Here is a 16,568-nt window from a genome sequence, read left to right on the forward strand (position 1 = left end):
ATTTGTATTACTTTTTTAAACATTTCTATTTAGTTTAGTTTAGTTTTGGTTTTAATCATTTCGGTACTTCAACTTAAGTTCATTTTATTTCAGTTAGTTGCCAAGGCAACATTTCTTTCAGATGTTTTCTTCGAATATTTATATTTTATAAAAATATATATAATAAATGTTTTCATTTATTATTTTATTTCAATTAACAAACATTTTTCAATAGTTTGCTATCAATAACAGCACAGATATGCACACAATAAAGCTCTTTCTGATACACACAAAGACACAAATTATATTAATAATACACAATATTATTTAAATATTTTATTAATATTTATTTTATAATATAAACGTGTGTTCCATTTTTAATATATAGTATTTTCCACATTAAATTAATGAGAATTGTGGCTAATTGTCATGAAAATAATTGTAAACATTAATTTTATAATATATAATTTTTTTAATCTATTTAAGTGTATAATATTGTCATGTTTGTTATGTTTTCAGTCACTGTGAGAGCACCACGTTGACGTGCGGCCCATGTCCTGTAACTGGTTTCGCCTCCACACTAACACCAACCACCGTCAGCAACACCCCGACGCCGCTCCCGTTTTCCACCCCGGTGCCTGCCGATGCCTGCGACAGAGCGATGGACCTGGCCTTCCTCGTGGACGGCTCCTCTGCTCTGAGTGAAGAAGACTTCGGCTTGGTCAAGCTCTTCATCCTCCGTGTGGTGGAACGCTTCCGCATGGGTTCGGCCCATACTCGCGCCACGGTCCTGCTCTTCCACTCCGGCGTGAAAAGTTACGACATGCAGGTGCAGAAGTGGATCTTCAAGAAGATGGTGCGTGATCTGCGTTACAGCGGAGGCGATGTTGCGTTCATGGACGAGGCCATAAAATATCTAGCCGTCTACATTTACGATAAAAACAAGCGCGAGCATGCGGGCCGCGTCGCTATCTTGCTGACGGCGAGTGCAAATCCTCGGCCCATGCGTAGTACTCAGCGTCTGCTGCGTAAAAAAGACATCACCATCCTCACGGTGGCTCTAGGGCCTGACGTCAACATGGCACAGGTTAATGAGATCACGAAAGCCACACCCAGCAGTCGCTCATACGTGGTGAGCAGCGTGTCGGAGCTGGACGATGAAGCTCTGGCCATCACGGACTACCTCTGCACTTTGGGATTGGATCCTGAACCCCCAAAGAAACCCTCTACCACAAAGCCCAGCACCACTTCAGTCACCCCAACAACTACCGCCACCTCTAAACTCACTGCCGCCACGATTCCGCCAACCGCTGCCATTGTAAACACATTTCCCAGCATCCCCAGCCCTGGAACAACATTTCCTCCACCTACAGTAACAACATACGAGGTCGTCTTCCTGTTGGAAAGCTCAGATGCAGTTGGCGAGGAGGGCTTCAATAAAACACGTGATGCTTTGGTTGATGTCGTTGCTTCGCTTGATCAAAAAGAGGTGGAGAATCTACGGATCACAGTGGTGCAGTACTCCTTCACGGTTACTGTGGTGATCAGCCGCATGGAATTGCAGCACAGGGAGCAGGTGTTGCAAAGAATGCGACAATTACGTTGGACCAAAGGTGCGGAGGTCAACACAGGCCACGCCATTCGTTCTGTGTATGAGACTGTCACTACAGACACACCCAGTAATATGCCAGACCAGATGGTGTTTCTCATCACACAGAGCCCTCCGACGGACGTCATTCAGCGGCCTCCGAGCTCCGCTCATAAAAAAGTGTATCCGATTGGGATCGGCCAACAGATTCGATATGAGGATCTGGTGCAGTTGAGCTTCCCGGATGAACCGATCATGCTGGATAATCCTTCGGATCTTAAGATACTGCGGCCCATGCTGATCAATATCAGTAAAACCATCAGAAGGCCTGTGCTGCCCACACTGCCACCCAGAGCCACGCTGCCCCCTTCAGGTCAGATACAACAACAACGCTACACTCTTTTCGCATATTGTCACATTCTAGGGCTGCACCATTTAGGAGAAAAAAATTAACTTTGGAAAAAAGCTCTAGGTTTGCTGTGCTTTTTTGTAGGCCTATACAATTTGGCCAAAATATTGTGATATATCAATATAACTGTAAAATAATAATTAATAATATTTATGATTATTTTATTTTTACCAATTTAAAATATTATTAATATTTAAATATTAATGTAACAATACAAAAAATAATATATAAATAAATAAATATAATTTTCTTTACAACAGTAAAAATTAGACTTTGCGATTTGATAATCACACTAAACCAGTGGTTCTCAAACTTTATGACTCCAAGGCCCCTCCATTATTAACAATAATATTCAAAGACCCCATGACCTTTTCAGTTGTTTATGATTTACTGGATTAGGATTTAAATGTTGTTTTTTTTTAAATAAATTTTTGTAATAATATTTTTTACTCAAAGTATTTAGAACTTGGAATAATAACAAAAATTTGTTTTTTATATTATATATAAAAATGCATATGGAGTTTAAAAAATGTAATTAATAATTTTTTTTTTTTTTTTTACTCACTTTTAAAATTAGGCTACTGCATATATCCAGGTTTTCCAAGACTGGGGGAACCCTGGTTCTTCAAAGGAAAAAAATAGTTGAATGAATTAACATAAGAAATATGTTGATTTTTTGTTGTTTTAGCTGTTTTAATGATGTTTTATCTTATTTTATTTTATAATTTTAAGTCATCTTGAGGCCCTCTTAGAAGTTTGCTGATGTTGAGAACCACTGCACTAAACCATAATGATTTCAATTTTATCTAATTGTGTAGCCCTACTATGTTCTTTCTTTTAAATTGCTAGTATCTAGCAACTGCTGCCTAGCAACCGCCCAGAACAATGTAGCAACCACTCTGAATGCCCTAGCAACCATCCAGAACTCTCTAGCAACGGCCCAGCAACCACTCATGACACCTTAGCAACAATCTAGTAACTGCTTACTTACCCAGAGCAGCCTAGCAACCACATAGAACACCTTAGCAACCATTTATCACTTTCCTAGTAACCCATGCAAAGCTCAAGCTGATATTTGAATTTTGCCGTTTCTAGTTGTTGAATGCAAAGATAGTCAATGCATAGATGCTTAAGGAGTGAATACATACATGCTTTCTTTGTAATTCTATCTGTGTGTGTGTTTGATCAGTGCCATGTTCAAAGCCCATGGACGTGCTGTTCCTGCTGAGAGCCTCTTCTGATAACCAGTTTGAAGACTTCAAAACATTTGTGAGAACCTTTATAAAGGGCACAAATATCGGTAAGTCTCAATAAGATATATATATATATATTTTTTATATACATTATAATGGTTACTTCTAGAGTTGTACTTATCTGTGTTGCAGGTCGCAATGACACACAGGTGGCGGTGATAGTGTATGGGGCAAAATCAACAGTTGCGGTCACATGGAGGGATGAACAGACAGAAGACAACCTTCTCAAGCTTTTAGAAACCTTACACAGCAAGACAGACAACACACCAAGACTAGGTAAACATGCCGTGAAGACACAGCAGATACAGTACAGCCTGACAGTTAAAATATTCACCACGCTACATAAATGTGGGCGTTCCTTCCTCTGTCTCTGCAGGAGCTGCACTGCGATTGGCCGTGCAGACAGCCATTTCCTCCACCAGCGGGGGACGGATGGGCATCCCTAAAGCTGTGGTTATGGTGGTGACTGACAGGTCAATAGACTCAGTGCAAGAGGCAGCAAACGAGGCTCTGACCGCTGGTGGGTGAAATTGTTTTACCGCTTTATCAATGCACTCTTTTAAGTGGTCTTTAAAGTAATGTTCAGGATTCAATAGAAATGTAACATTATTAACAGCATCAATGGTACATTGATTTCTACTCCAATTTAAATTCCCTCAGACTGTAAAACAAGCCTGTTTACAGTAATGCATAATGTCTATGGGGCAAGATATTTCAGATTTAAAAGCAATACCGTGCAGCTTGTATTTTTGTTTAAAAAAAATTTCTGTATGTATGAAATGTGATTTATTTTTAAGTTGTAAAATTAGGGATTATTTAAAAGCAGAACTGTTCAGTTTATTAAGTTTTAAACATGCTTGATTGGTTTTACTTCTTTACTATGTACAAAAAAATATTTTTGAGATGTTGTCTAAAGCAGAGGGATGAGTTGAAATGATTTTCTGCTGTAATCAACAGCATGTCACTACAAAAGTATTTTAGTGTCATGTTAACATTAAAAAATAAAATAAAAAAATGGAATCTAAATGTATTTTGAGAATAAAATCATGATGTTTTGAAAACATAACAGGCCTTTTATGGGAATAAAAATCATAAAGTTTAAAGAATACATTTGTAGCATTATGAAATGAAATCACAGCATTATTAGATTAAAGTCATGATGAGTATAAAGTCATAAGGACTGTAACATCAAAGTGAAGTGCAGTCAGCCACTGGTTGCTACTTCAGATTGCATAAAGAGGCAATTTCCTAAATGTCTGTCTTGTTCCTTCTCATGAATAAATTCAATTTCCTACATAACTGCTCTATTGTCCTCATACTAATGACAACTTGGGGCTGATGCAGCAATAGACCAAGGATTTCTTTGTTAGTAAATACTACATATCTACTTTATTTACATAATATTATGCATTTAAAATCCTACTTTTATGATTTTAATTACGTAACATTATGACTTACAAGTAGCTCGTGTTTGTTGCATACAGGTGTGTCAGTGTTTCCTATTGGACTGGGTAACCAGTATGACCAGACTGAACTGAGCACGCTCGCGGGATGGCACGCTCAGGACAACATCATTCGGCTCAGCAGCACAGAGTACCTGCTCGCCATGGCTGCACTCGACCAGTCGTTCACCGACAAACTCTGCAGGGGTGAGACTCTCGTATACACACACACATATAACACAATAAAACAGGAATACTGTAGCAGTTTGATTATGGTGATGGTGATGATGATGATGATGTCCCTCAGCGGGTCCTCCTGGAGTGTGTGTGGATGATGAAGGGAATGAACGGAAGGTGAGCTGTGTTTTAGTAGGATGCAAAATTCCCATCATTCCATCAAACTCCCATTAAAGACCTCAACTTATTTACATCAGCTTCTGATTTTCTACCATTCAAACTCTTGATCTGATGCAAACCTTCCAAGAACAATCTGTCTTTCACTGGATCTCGGGATCCATAATATTTTCACTGAACCAGACATTATGGGCCATTAACTTCATCTCTCAAAAAACCTAAGTTACAGCTGATCGCTAACGAATAATTTAATAATAGGCTAGTAACATATTCGATGCAAGTACGCAAACATGAATGCTTGGCCAATGCATTACAAGCATGCACATGCACTTTTGGGTGGCAATGGCAGTAGCTAACCTCTGAACTCAGGGGGGCGATCGAGTTACATTTAAAGGTTTATGCCATTAAAGCTCAATGTGATGTTATTCAGACAGTTAGCTATAAATGTCAACGCTTAAACCAACCAGCTTTTAAAGAGTCTGTTGACAGCAGATGTCCTGAAAGAGAAAAATGACAACAGAAGAAAGTTTATGCTAATGCCCCCTATAGCACCACATTTCAGAATGCAACAAATGCATACAGTAGCTTGCATAGACAGAAGTGTTTGCGTTCACTTACTTGCATATAGTATGTTTTAGCCTACCTAGGGCTGCACGACTTTTTGGCTGTTTTGGGCTTTTTCTGAAATTGCAATTTATAGTGCTATAAAACTCCAGGTTATAAAGTTCCAGGCTTGCTGTGCCTGTTTGTAGGGTTGCACAATTTGGCCAAAAATGATGCGAGTATATATCAATATAACTATAATAATAATAATTGTATTGTAAAATAAAATAATTATTAGATTAAATTTTAAATCAACTAAGAAATATTACTTTCATAATGTTTCATTGTAAAATAAAAAAAGTATTTAAGAAAAATTATATAATTATTTTATTTTACATTAAAACTGTAATATTACAAAACTAGTATTTTTGGATGTCTTAATTTTTTCATTTTCAAATTTTAAACCATAAAGCTTGTATTTTGGTGGAAAACCGCAGTGTCAGTTTATAAGCACTTTTCTTCACAAGTTTGGGAAGATGGTTGACGTGTGTTGCGTTTTCAAATGCCCGTTACGAATGACTCAGAGCAGATGCAGAGATGGAGTTCGAGATGGTTTTACTGTGAGCCAAGCTGCTCTGAGACAATGAAAATACTGGATCATGAGCTGTTCGCGTATAAAAGAACACAGTGCAGCGCTTCACTCTGAAACACACGGCACATATACTATATGCAAATAAATTGCAGCCTTTCTGTTTGCCATTTAGCGATTTCGGTTTTATTTCGATTAATCGTGCAGCGTCTACCGCAGACTAACAAAGGCTCCTGATGTTCTGGTTTGTACATCTAATGATCTATTCTGATAATTTCTTTCCATCAGCCCGGTGAGACGTGGTTGTTGCCAGACGGCTGTCACTCAGTGCTGTGCAACCCATCAGGCACGGTAACGGTGCAGAGCCACCGCATCAACTGTGAGAAGATGGAGCCTCCCGTCTGCAAAAACAACCTCCCAGCCCTCCGCTACAATCACACCTGCGGCTGTACCTGGACCTGTCCCTGTACGAACACACACCCCTCACTATACAGCAACCAATCCTGTTACTAATCTCATCACACCATGCAATGCACCACAACCTTCCAGTGTTAAGTAATATCACCTGTAGATTTCAACAGTTGTTTTCTTGTCTCATTATTTGATTGGACAGCCAAAAGTAGTAATTTTTTCACAAACTTGGCTTAAAAATGCAAAATAACTAGTTGTCAAGTCAAGTCAAGTGACAACAATTTAGTGTACTACTGTTTAAAAAGTTGTTTGCTCCCTAATGCATTATAAAATTGCATGAATTGTAAACTTCAAAATGCATACTTCCATTCCTACAGGTAGTTGCATGGGCAGCTCCACTAGTCACGTTGTGTCATTTTCGGGTGCGGCTCTGAAACTGAGAGCCGCTTGCTCCTATTTGCTGCTTCGCTCAGGAGGGGTGGAGCTAGTGTTGCATACAGCTGCCTGTCAAAGCTCACCCAATCAGATCTGCATGAAGAGTCTGGAGCTGAGGAAGGGTGGAACGAGTGTGGTGCTACGGGATGACATGAAGGTTGATAAATTGCAAAAGCATGCAAAGTGAAGAGTTCACTAAATTAGCAAAGAGGGTCAACATGTTTCTCTGTACTGCAGGTGACTGTGGGCGGTGTGATTACTGCAGTGCCATTCAGAAGTGAGGGAGTGACTGTGACACAAATTGGTGCAATACTGCACCAGCTGAGATCAGAGCAGCATGGTTTCACACTCACCTTCACTCCTCACAGCAATGAGTTCATGGTCAATATGGACATCACCATGAAACCTAACACCACTGGCTTATGTGGTAAATACATTTCCTTTAAGCTTACGACAGTAATTTTTTGAGTGTGATTGTTTAGGAGAGTATAAGTCTGCCTGTATCATGTCGTGTGGTATTCAAAATTAATTATTTTAAATTTAATTTAAATGTCTAAAAGTGATTTAAGATTGCATGCAAAACTGTCAAATTCAAATTTGAAGAATTATTGAATTATGAAATTCAAAGAAATGTATATATCTGCTCTGAGGGCTTTTGTTTAACATTTGTTAATATATGTTTTTATTTATTCGTAATCATATGGGATATTTCCATTAGATGATATTAGCACTTCTGTCATGACAACTCTCAGAGAGTTTAGCACAGTAAGATGCATGTCAATATTAATATGTTGGTCTTGGCGGAATAGATCTGCTACGCTGCTGCTGCCGAGACTTGCTACTGCCAATACATCCACAGACATGCTGCTGTGAGCATGTAGGAAAAACTGCTGCCGCACAAATATGAAATAACCCCCATATATAACATACATGAAATCACCCCATAGCAGATCTATACAGGTGGAGCTGGGGAAGGTGGAGGGTTTCTGAAGCATGCTGCAACTGCTAAAGCAAGCACTAGCCAAATATTTGAATGTTGAGAAGCAAGCTCATTGGCTGCAGATGTGAAAAGAAACCAATCAGCTGTGCCATGTGAATAATGATGTGATGATATCAGATTGGTTAGACCTATCGGCCTGCGCCATCTTAAGTGATATAATAATCTATGTAATGCCACCTATAGAAATTTGTATTTAATTCAATATTTAAAATGTATATTTCTTTAAAATGATTATATTTGAATTTAAGAATTGAATATATATAATGTTGTATTATATACAATGTATTATAAAATATAATATATATATACACGCTAGAAATTAATATTTATTTTAATAGTTAATAGTAATGTTTATTTCTTCAAATGTTTAATTTTAAATTAATAATTTAAAAAAAAAACCTGAATAAAACGTGACTATGCTGAATTTCTTTGAACTGCACTTCCTCTTCCTGTCATTCTAATTTAAAGTCCAATTCAACATCCTGTGGTGTGTGGTATTACATGAAACACATGAATCAAAATAGGGCCTTTTTTTTTTTTTCTTAACCTCCCATAGTTTTTCCCAACCACCCATTGTGTGATGTACATAACTTGTCCGTCTCTCTCTCAGGTTCCTGCTCTGATGATCAGACGGGTCTGGTGTTATCTGACGGCAGTGTGACCACAGACCCTGACATGTACCTGAAGGGATGGGCTCTGGGCGAATGTGTCCAGCATCAGGAGGTTCAGTCGTGTGCTGCAGGTGTGGTGAAGGGCTGCGATGTGTTAAGTTCTGAGGTGTTCAGCCACTGTCACGCACTGGTCCCCCCGCAGGACTATGTGCAGATCTGTCGGACCGTGGCCTGCCAGCCTAATGCGGTGTGTGACCTTGTTACTGCGTACAGCAGCGTGTGCCGTCAACAGGGAGTGTGTGTGGACTGGAGGACGCCCACCCTCTGCCGTGAGTCTTCTGTGATTAATGAGTCATGAAGCGAAGTGCGCGAGGACCCTGCGTGTCTCAGTTCAGTGAGAAGGTGGTCCTTTGATCAACGTGCCTTAGAAAGAGAACAAACAGGAATTACAACAGATCTGTGTGTGAAGTAATGAAAGTCTCAAGCTTGAAAGAAAGTTAATGTGGAAGCATACATCTAGTGGATGGTATTATGGAATAACTTCCCCAAAAATGAAAATGATGGCATTATTTAATCACCCTCATGTTGTTCCAAACCTTTACGCTGTTATGACTACAAAAAGAGACATATTTACACCACTTTTACCATTCTACAGCAGTTCATAGCCACCAAACTCCAATAGGACAATGAAAACACTATAGAAGTACTATAAAAGAAGTCTTGTGAGCTATAGTCTTGTGAAGACATGCCACAGATTTTTGTGATAAAAAGACTAATAATCTACTCTTTTATATTAGCATAAAAGTACTATTATAGTATTTATTAATATTTTGAATTAGCTTTTATTTTTATATTTTTTTATATTGTTTTTTTTATGTAATTTAAAAAGTTTTGTAATTTTGTCAATTTATTTGTTTTTATTTTAAATATTTCTATTTTTCTTAAAGGGTTAGTTCACCCAAAAATGACAATTCTGTCATTAATTATTCACCCTCATGTCATTCTAAACACGTAAGACCTCCGCTCATCTTCGGAACACAAATTAAGATATTTTTGATGAATTCTGAGAGCTCTCTGACCCTCCCATAGACAGCAAGGGTCCTTCTCTGTGTCAGCTGCGTCACGCGGATAAGTTGAATAAAGTCATTATTTTTGTTTTCTTTGCGTACAAAAAGTATTCTTGTAGCTTCGTAAACTTACGGTTGAACCCCCGATGTCACATGGATTATTTTACCGATCTCCTTGCTACGTTTCTGGAACTTGATCGTGGTAATTACATTGTGTCTATGGGAGGGTCAGAGAGCTCTCAGAATGCATCAAAAATATCTTAGTTTGTGTTCCGAAGATGAACTGAGGTCTTACGGGTTTAGAACGACATGAGGGTGAGTAATTAATGACAGAATTTTCATTTTTGGGTGAACTATCCCTTTAAATGTATTTTTATTTCTCTTTTAGTTTTAGTAATTTTAGTACTTCATTTTAAGGAAAAAGTTTTAAAGGTTTTCATTTTGGTTAACAATAACACTGCTCTTTAGAAGATTAAAAAAGAAACAAAAATGGAATTAGAAAATGAAAAATAAAAATATATTTTTAAATAAAATAAAAAGAACAAAAAAAGAATTAATTTATTTAAAGATAAAATAATAATTAAAAAATAATTTGGTGTTTTTGTCCTTTTTTGAGCTGGACAGCCCCTGGTCTCTATGAATGTTGCTTGCAGTTCAAGCTGCATGACAATTTTGTGTTTCATGAAGAAAAAAAAAACCGGTTTGGAACAACATGAAGGTGAGTAAATAGTGATCAGAATTTGAGATAATCTAAATTTATCCTCTTATGGTGCATAATTCATCAGTGTACATTATTCTGAAAAAAGAAAAAGGTTTTCAAAAAAATGTAAGAACTTCCTCCACCTTCTTTTCTCCAATTTTTCTTTCTGCGATGGCAACCAATCACACAAGTCACACATGTGGGAAAATATGATATTGCAATGACATTATATCCAAACATTTATTTTCCAGATGGATAAAATCAAATCTCTCCCCACATAATTTCTTACTGTATATTCTCTTTTTTACTGGAAAATATTGCATTGACAGAATTAAATACGTTATGAACAGCATTTTATGTCATTAATAATTTGTGTTCTACATTTATTTGGAATTGAAGTGTCAAATACTTGAATTTCATTTTCTGTGTGTAGCCATGTCATGCTCAGACTCAATGGAGTATGCCGCTTGTCGAACCGGATGTTTGGAGCAGTGTGGACGGAGCCAGTTCAGTCCTGGTGACATGATGGGTGATGGTTTAATGAAGGGCAATGGATCAGTGTGCTTGAAAACTCCCACAGAAGGCTGTTTCTGCCCTGAAGGGTCAGTGTTAATGGGAGATAAGTGTGTAAGCAAAGAAACCTGCAGCCAGTGTGTGGACCACCATGGGAAAACTCACAAGGTGTGTTGATTTTACCATTTATTAAACATCATGCCTTTATGATATTGCTATTGCCACCACTTTATAAAACCAATAAGCCTCTGTCAGTCTCCTGATTTTAGTGTGTGTGTGTGTGTGTGTGCACTTCAGTTTATGGAAAGCTGGAATCCTGAGGAAAACCCCTGTCTTCTGTGTGTGTGTCTGGATCAGCAGCGCATTAACTGCACAGCGTTACCCTGCACCAACTCTAAAGGTAAAGACACAATGTGTATACATTGTCTCTCACTATTGCTCTCGTGCACTACACGATTAACAGCCTCATTTCTTGAAGTGGTTTCTCAATGTGTTGTCATGGCAACTGTTGCTGTGCTACAGCCCCAGAGTGTGGACAATGTGAGGTTCTTCGGGAGAAGACGGGATCTAAGTGCTGCCCTGAATATGAGTGTGGTGAGCTGAGAATACACATCTAACACAGAGAATCCAAAAATAATGTACATATATGTATATATATCATATATATATATATATACACTGTATATATGTATATATATATATATATATACTGTATATATATATATATATATATATATATATAATTTAATCAATAAGGGTGTGTAATCACCAAATTTTGTGCTTGAGTATGTATACATAACCGCGCCACACAGAGACATGCAGAATATGCAGACTTCATATTTAAACAGAAGTCTTTTTGTGCATTCATATTCAGACACTAGTCCATATTGTGATTTGATTAAGCGTACAGCCCTACTTTTGATTTATTCATCCAAAATTTGTCTTATACTGTAAAACCATTTTTATGACTGGATTCCGTGATTCGGTCTGCGTTTTCTGCATCATAGGTCCCTAGATATGTTATGTTTTGATGACATCTGATGCCACTACTACAATATAGTGTTGCTAATCTACTGTGTGTGTTTGTAGTGTGTGACCCGAACTGTAAGCGGTCAGATCCCCCTCACTGCGATCACGGGCTCAGTGTCGTCCTCACAAACCCTGGAGATTGTCTGCCAGTTTACCAGTGTGGTGAGAGCACACACACACACACACACATTCTCATTCGTTTCACAAAGATGGTTTTCAATCACATCAATCTCTTTCACCGCCCTCTCTCAGTTTGCAAAAAGGATCAGTGTCCTGTGACAACAAAACCATCCTGCCCTGCATACAAGAAGCTGTCGGTCACACCGTCAGAGTGCTGCGATTCATATGAATGTGTGTGCGACTGTCAGAACATCACTCGCACCTGCCCCCCGGGTTACATCATGAAGACAACTGCCAATGATTGCAACTGCATAGAGGTCACCTGCACGCCCGATAAGGTTGGCACGCTTTAGCGCTCCCGCTGCGCATGTGTTATTCACTTGCCCTTGCAGCTCCATGTCCTGATGAGTGTACTCTGCAATCAGCATGTAATCGACTATTTATATGTGCAGGTGTGTGTGGTGGACACTGTGGTCTACCAGGTGGGTAGCAGGTGGGATGAGAAGTGTAAAACCTGCACCTGCACGGAGCAAGCAGACAGACAGACCGGCCTGCACATCGCTCAGTGTGTGGACCCCGTCTGCAACCAGATCTGTCCTCTGGTACGTCCTACAAAACTTAGTTTCTATCTTTCTGTTTGAAAAATATCACCGCCCTGCATCATATTTGCTGGATTAAACCCAATAGTTGTTTCTTTTTCATTTTAGGGGAACTTTTGAAAATTGACTGCTTTTGTTATTTTGATAAGTGCATTAATAATGATACATATGCTGTATATTATTTATTTATTTATTATTTTGCTGTATATATTATACTTATTTTGTGAAAAAAAAACTGTCATGGAATGTTTTTATTAATATTTTTTTTAAATCAGTATCCTCAAATTAGATATTAGGTATTTTTGCAAATCAACATTTTTTTCCAAGATGCAGGGCTGCGTATATATTTGTGAAATGTTATGAATTGTATTCATTTTTATGAACACTGAATATATTATAATGATCATAAGTCACTTTAAAAGATGACATGTAGTGGCATTTACAATGCACTTAACTTCTGTATTGTGACATGCTGTATGAATATTCATATGGACTAGATTTCATCAGTTTATGATATTATGACTGTTTTTTTTATAAGGCATTCAACATTATGCATACTTTCATAAGGGATTGAATTAAATCCTAACCTCAGGTATTACATTGTTCTGCACTTATGAATGGACAAAAACCATTAAAAGTGGTTTCATTCAAAGTCTCAATGAAATGGAAGTAAAAACATATCTTTTCTTCCATATTTTGTCGAACATCCAAGTCAAATGGATTATCTGAAAACAAAAAATGAAGGGTGGGGACCTCCATTGGATGTTTATTGGATTTTGAGATGTGGGTGTTGCACTCAAAAATGAGATGAATAGGTAAGAACGAGACAGGGTTTAAGCGGACTAAATGATTGGAGAAATCCGACATGCATCACCAGAGAGAAGTCTTTTATGGGAAGATTTGAGTTATTTAGATTTGACATTAACAAAAAAGTTAAAAAATAAGAATGTATGAATCATTCACATTAAGACCAATAACAAGCATTTAGAAAATAGACAGGTTGAATTTTCATTTCAAGCTAGCAAGGCATGGTGGAAAATTGTGTAATATAACCCCATAGACTCCCATATAGTGACCAAAATATGATAGACTCTTTTGAATTGAGTCAGTAAACCTGTCTGGCACCTTAGCAACCAAATAACCAGGCAGCTACTCGCAACAGTACTTTGTTCAGAAAATGTCATGTTAACAAGAGGAAACAATTTAAAAGTGAAGAAAAGCTATTACATTTTGATGAAAGAAACAAATACATTTTCCCTTACAATAACAGGCAGTGATGAGTCATGCACAATAAGTCCATGGACATTTATAGCTAAATAATAAGGGCTGATTATGATTTCACATTGATTTTGTGTATGTAGGGAACCACATACTCTCACTCAGAGGACGAGTGCTGCGGTCACTGCCGTAAATCCAGCTGCGTGGAAGGAGGACATTTGAGACAGGCGAGTATTTAATGTCTTTTTCCTCCTACTCTCTGTCCGTGTTTGAATACTCTGCATTTACATCTGAAAGACATTCTCTTTAACTCCACATGTGTGCAGGTGGGAGAGCAGTGGGTGTCTCCGCAGGACAGATGTGTGTGGAGCGAATGTGTACAGGTCAATGAGGAAGTGTTCATCCAGCATACAAACGTGTCCTGCCACCTCATGGACACGCCAACCTGTCCACTGGGCACAGAGCTCCAGTGCAATACAGTAGAAGACTGCTGCCCGACCTGCCACTGCGGTACACAGTTTCACACACACACACACACACACACAACTAACACAGAAAATGAACTTAATGTCACACAATGGTAGATGAACTGATCAAATTTACACCATAAATGTTTATGACCTGCAACGAAACCACTTTATTTTATTTGTTTAATTTTAATATTTTTTAATTGTAATACATATATTTAAATTTTAATATTTATTAAAACATGACAATGCAGTTTTTTTAGCTGATTTTCTTTGCATATTGGTGACAAAAAAACACAAAATATTAGGAATTCACACTCTTGACCTCTTAAAAGGAAAGAACTCAAGACATTTGAAGAGTTAAATCTTTGCCATAATCGCTATTCGTTTAGGTGAGTGTTGCATGACCATCTAAATCTTAATAAAGAGGGCAACAATTATATATACACAATTGGTTAATTGATAAACACAAGCCAATATTGAATATAAATGGAGAATCTCAATTGAGTTTTATTTAAACAATTTATAAGAAACATTTAATCCGATTCTTAATATTTATTTATTGATTGATTTATTGCATGCCAAATAAGCAGCAAAGTCATAGTTGAAATTTAAAAAAAAAAAATTTTTCTTACAGTGATAAAATATAGCTATTATACGAGCAATTGCAGGTTGATAATTGATAAATATTATAACATTCCTTAAGTCTTTTTTAAAATGTCCATTAATGAATTTTCTGAATAAAGCTGTTGATTCTTAATAGTAGAAAAACCATGAAGAGGCTTTATTTACTCGCCAAATCCCATTCGGTGTTTGAAGTGTTCATTTTGGACCCTGCACACACACATTGCTCGTTCACTGCTGCTCTCTGTCATCTTTCCTTAGACTTTAATGCTGTTTTTTTCTTTCTGCAGTTCCAATGGATGTCTGTGTGCTGAATCAAACGGTTATTGCGGTAAAGACGTTGTGTTAACATACAGAATACTAATGTGCCATGTGCAGATGTCTTGGCGCATAACAGATTGACTTTGGGGTCTTACTCCGTGTGTGTGTGAGTAGGCTGGAGAGCGAGTGATGGTGGATGTGTGCACACACTGCGAGTGTGTGAAAGATAAGAGGAGTTATCGGCTCTCTTGCAGGAAGATGAGCTGCTCCCCCTGCTCAGAGGTAAAACCCTCACTCTGAAGATTATTAAAGGGGTAGTTCACCCAAAAAAATGACAATTCTCTCACTCAATTACTCACCCTCATGTCGTTTAAAACCCGTATGACTTTCTTTCATCCATAAAGCACAAAAGCAGATGTTTTGCTCATGTTTGGAGACATCCAAAGCTGCTTTTGCATGCAAGGAGCATAACTTTTAAAAAGCAGCTCTTCGATTTCATTCACATTTTTATGTTGGATATGCTGCACCAAAATGTGTCAGGTTTGACGTCCATAAAGCCAAACGGCATGGTTCTCAAACGCCTTTTGAATAAGAAAATGAGATGGAAAAAAACAGTCATTAAATATGACATGATGAGTCTTCATTTCTATGGAAACAGTCTCTAAAAAGGACTGTCAGCCCTGTATGTATGAATACAGTAACGTGTGTTTTGTTTTATAGGGATATACGCTGGAGCCCATACCTAATGCTTGCTGTGGCCGTTGTGTAGCAACTGAATGTAGCATCCGACGACCTGACAGACAGCTGGTCACTCTGAAAGTAATAAATATGTGCAGACAGAGTCATGGGTCAATGTCACAATAGCCAGAATAATCAGTGTGGAAGATACAGGTTTGAATCCCCCCTCTCACCAATAACTACCTCTACGTGCCAATGAACATGGTTAATGGCCAAAAGAATAAAACAGCCATATGTTTAGCAAGCTTAAGATCTGCAGCTTTGCTTGGAAGAACTGTTTCAAACATTTCACATGCACCCATGAAGTATATACACTACCATTTAAAATAAATACAAACTTTTATTCATCAAGGACCCATTGAACTGATCAGAAGTGACAGTAAAGACATTTATAATGTTACAACATATTTCTATTTTAAATAAACTCTCTTCTCTGGTACTTTCTATTCATCAGAGAATCCTGAAAAAAATTTTTCCACACAAATATTAAGAGATTATTATTATTATTATTATTGATCACAGGAATAAATTATATCTTAAAATAGGAAAACAATAATTTAAGTTGTAATATTTCACAATATTACTGTTTTTACTATATTTTTTATCAAATAAATGCAG

The 16,568-nt window shown here is 37.6% G+C and overlaps 1 protein-coding gene across 1 annotated transcript in view; it reads left to right on the forward strand.

Annotated features, from left to right (window-relative positions):
* LOC107736173 (von Willebrand factor) overlaps positions 1–16,568 on the forward strand; it is a 46,893-nt gene that overhangs the window by 16,315 nt on the left and 14,010 nt on the right. The window contains exons 22-42 of the mRNA XM_016547658.1: positions 499–1,940; positions 3,166–3,276; positions 3,362–3,505; positions 3,606–3,749; positions 4,714–4,878; positions 4,979–5,025; positions 6,446–6,623; positions 6,946–7,160; positions 7,241–7,430; positions 8,614–8,943; positions 10,815–11,062; positions 11,192–11,294; positions 11,417–11,488; positions 11,984–12,085; positions 12,176–12,381; positions 12,496–12,645; positions 14,004–14,087; positions 14,187–14,370; positions 15,242–15,282; positions 15,387–15,494; positions 15,933–16,031. Of these exons, the coding sequence (XP_016403144.1) occupies positions 499–1,940; positions 3,166–3,276; positions 3,362–3,505; positions 3,606–3,749; positions 4,714–4,878; positions 4,979–5,025; positions 6,446–6,623; positions 6,946–7,160; positions 7,241–7,430; positions 8,614–8,943; positions 10,815–11,062; positions 11,192–11,294; positions 11,417–11,488; positions 11,984–12,085; positions 12,176–12,381; positions 12,496–12,645; positions 14,004–14,087; positions 14,187–14,370; positions 15,242–15,282; positions 15,387–15,494; positions 15,933–16,031 (4,363 nt within the window). The remainder of the gene's footprint in view (positions 1–498; positions 1,941–3,165; positions 3,277–3,361; positions 3,506–3,605; positions 3,750–4,713; positions 4,879–4,978; positions 5,026–6,445; positions 6,624–6,945; positions 7,161–7,240; positions 7,431–8,613; positions 8,944–10,814; positions 11,063–11,191; positions 11,295–11,416; positions 11,489–11,983; positions 12,086–12,175; positions 12,382–12,495; positions 12,646–14,003; positions 14,088–14,186; positions 14,371–15,241; positions 15,283–15,386; positions 15,495–15,932; positions 16,032–16,568) is intronic.

The sequence above is a fragment of the Sinocyclocheilus rhinocerous genome, unplaced genomic scaffold (assembly GCF_001515625.1).
Source record: "Sinocyclocheilus rhinocerous isolate Xijiao unplaced genomic scaffold, SAMN03320098_v1.1 scaffold942, whole genome shotgun sequence".
Taxonomy (NCBI): domain Eukaryota; kingdom Metazoa; phylum Chordata; class Actinopteri; order Cypriniformes; family Cyprinidae; genus Sinocyclocheilus; species Sinocyclocheilus rhinocerous.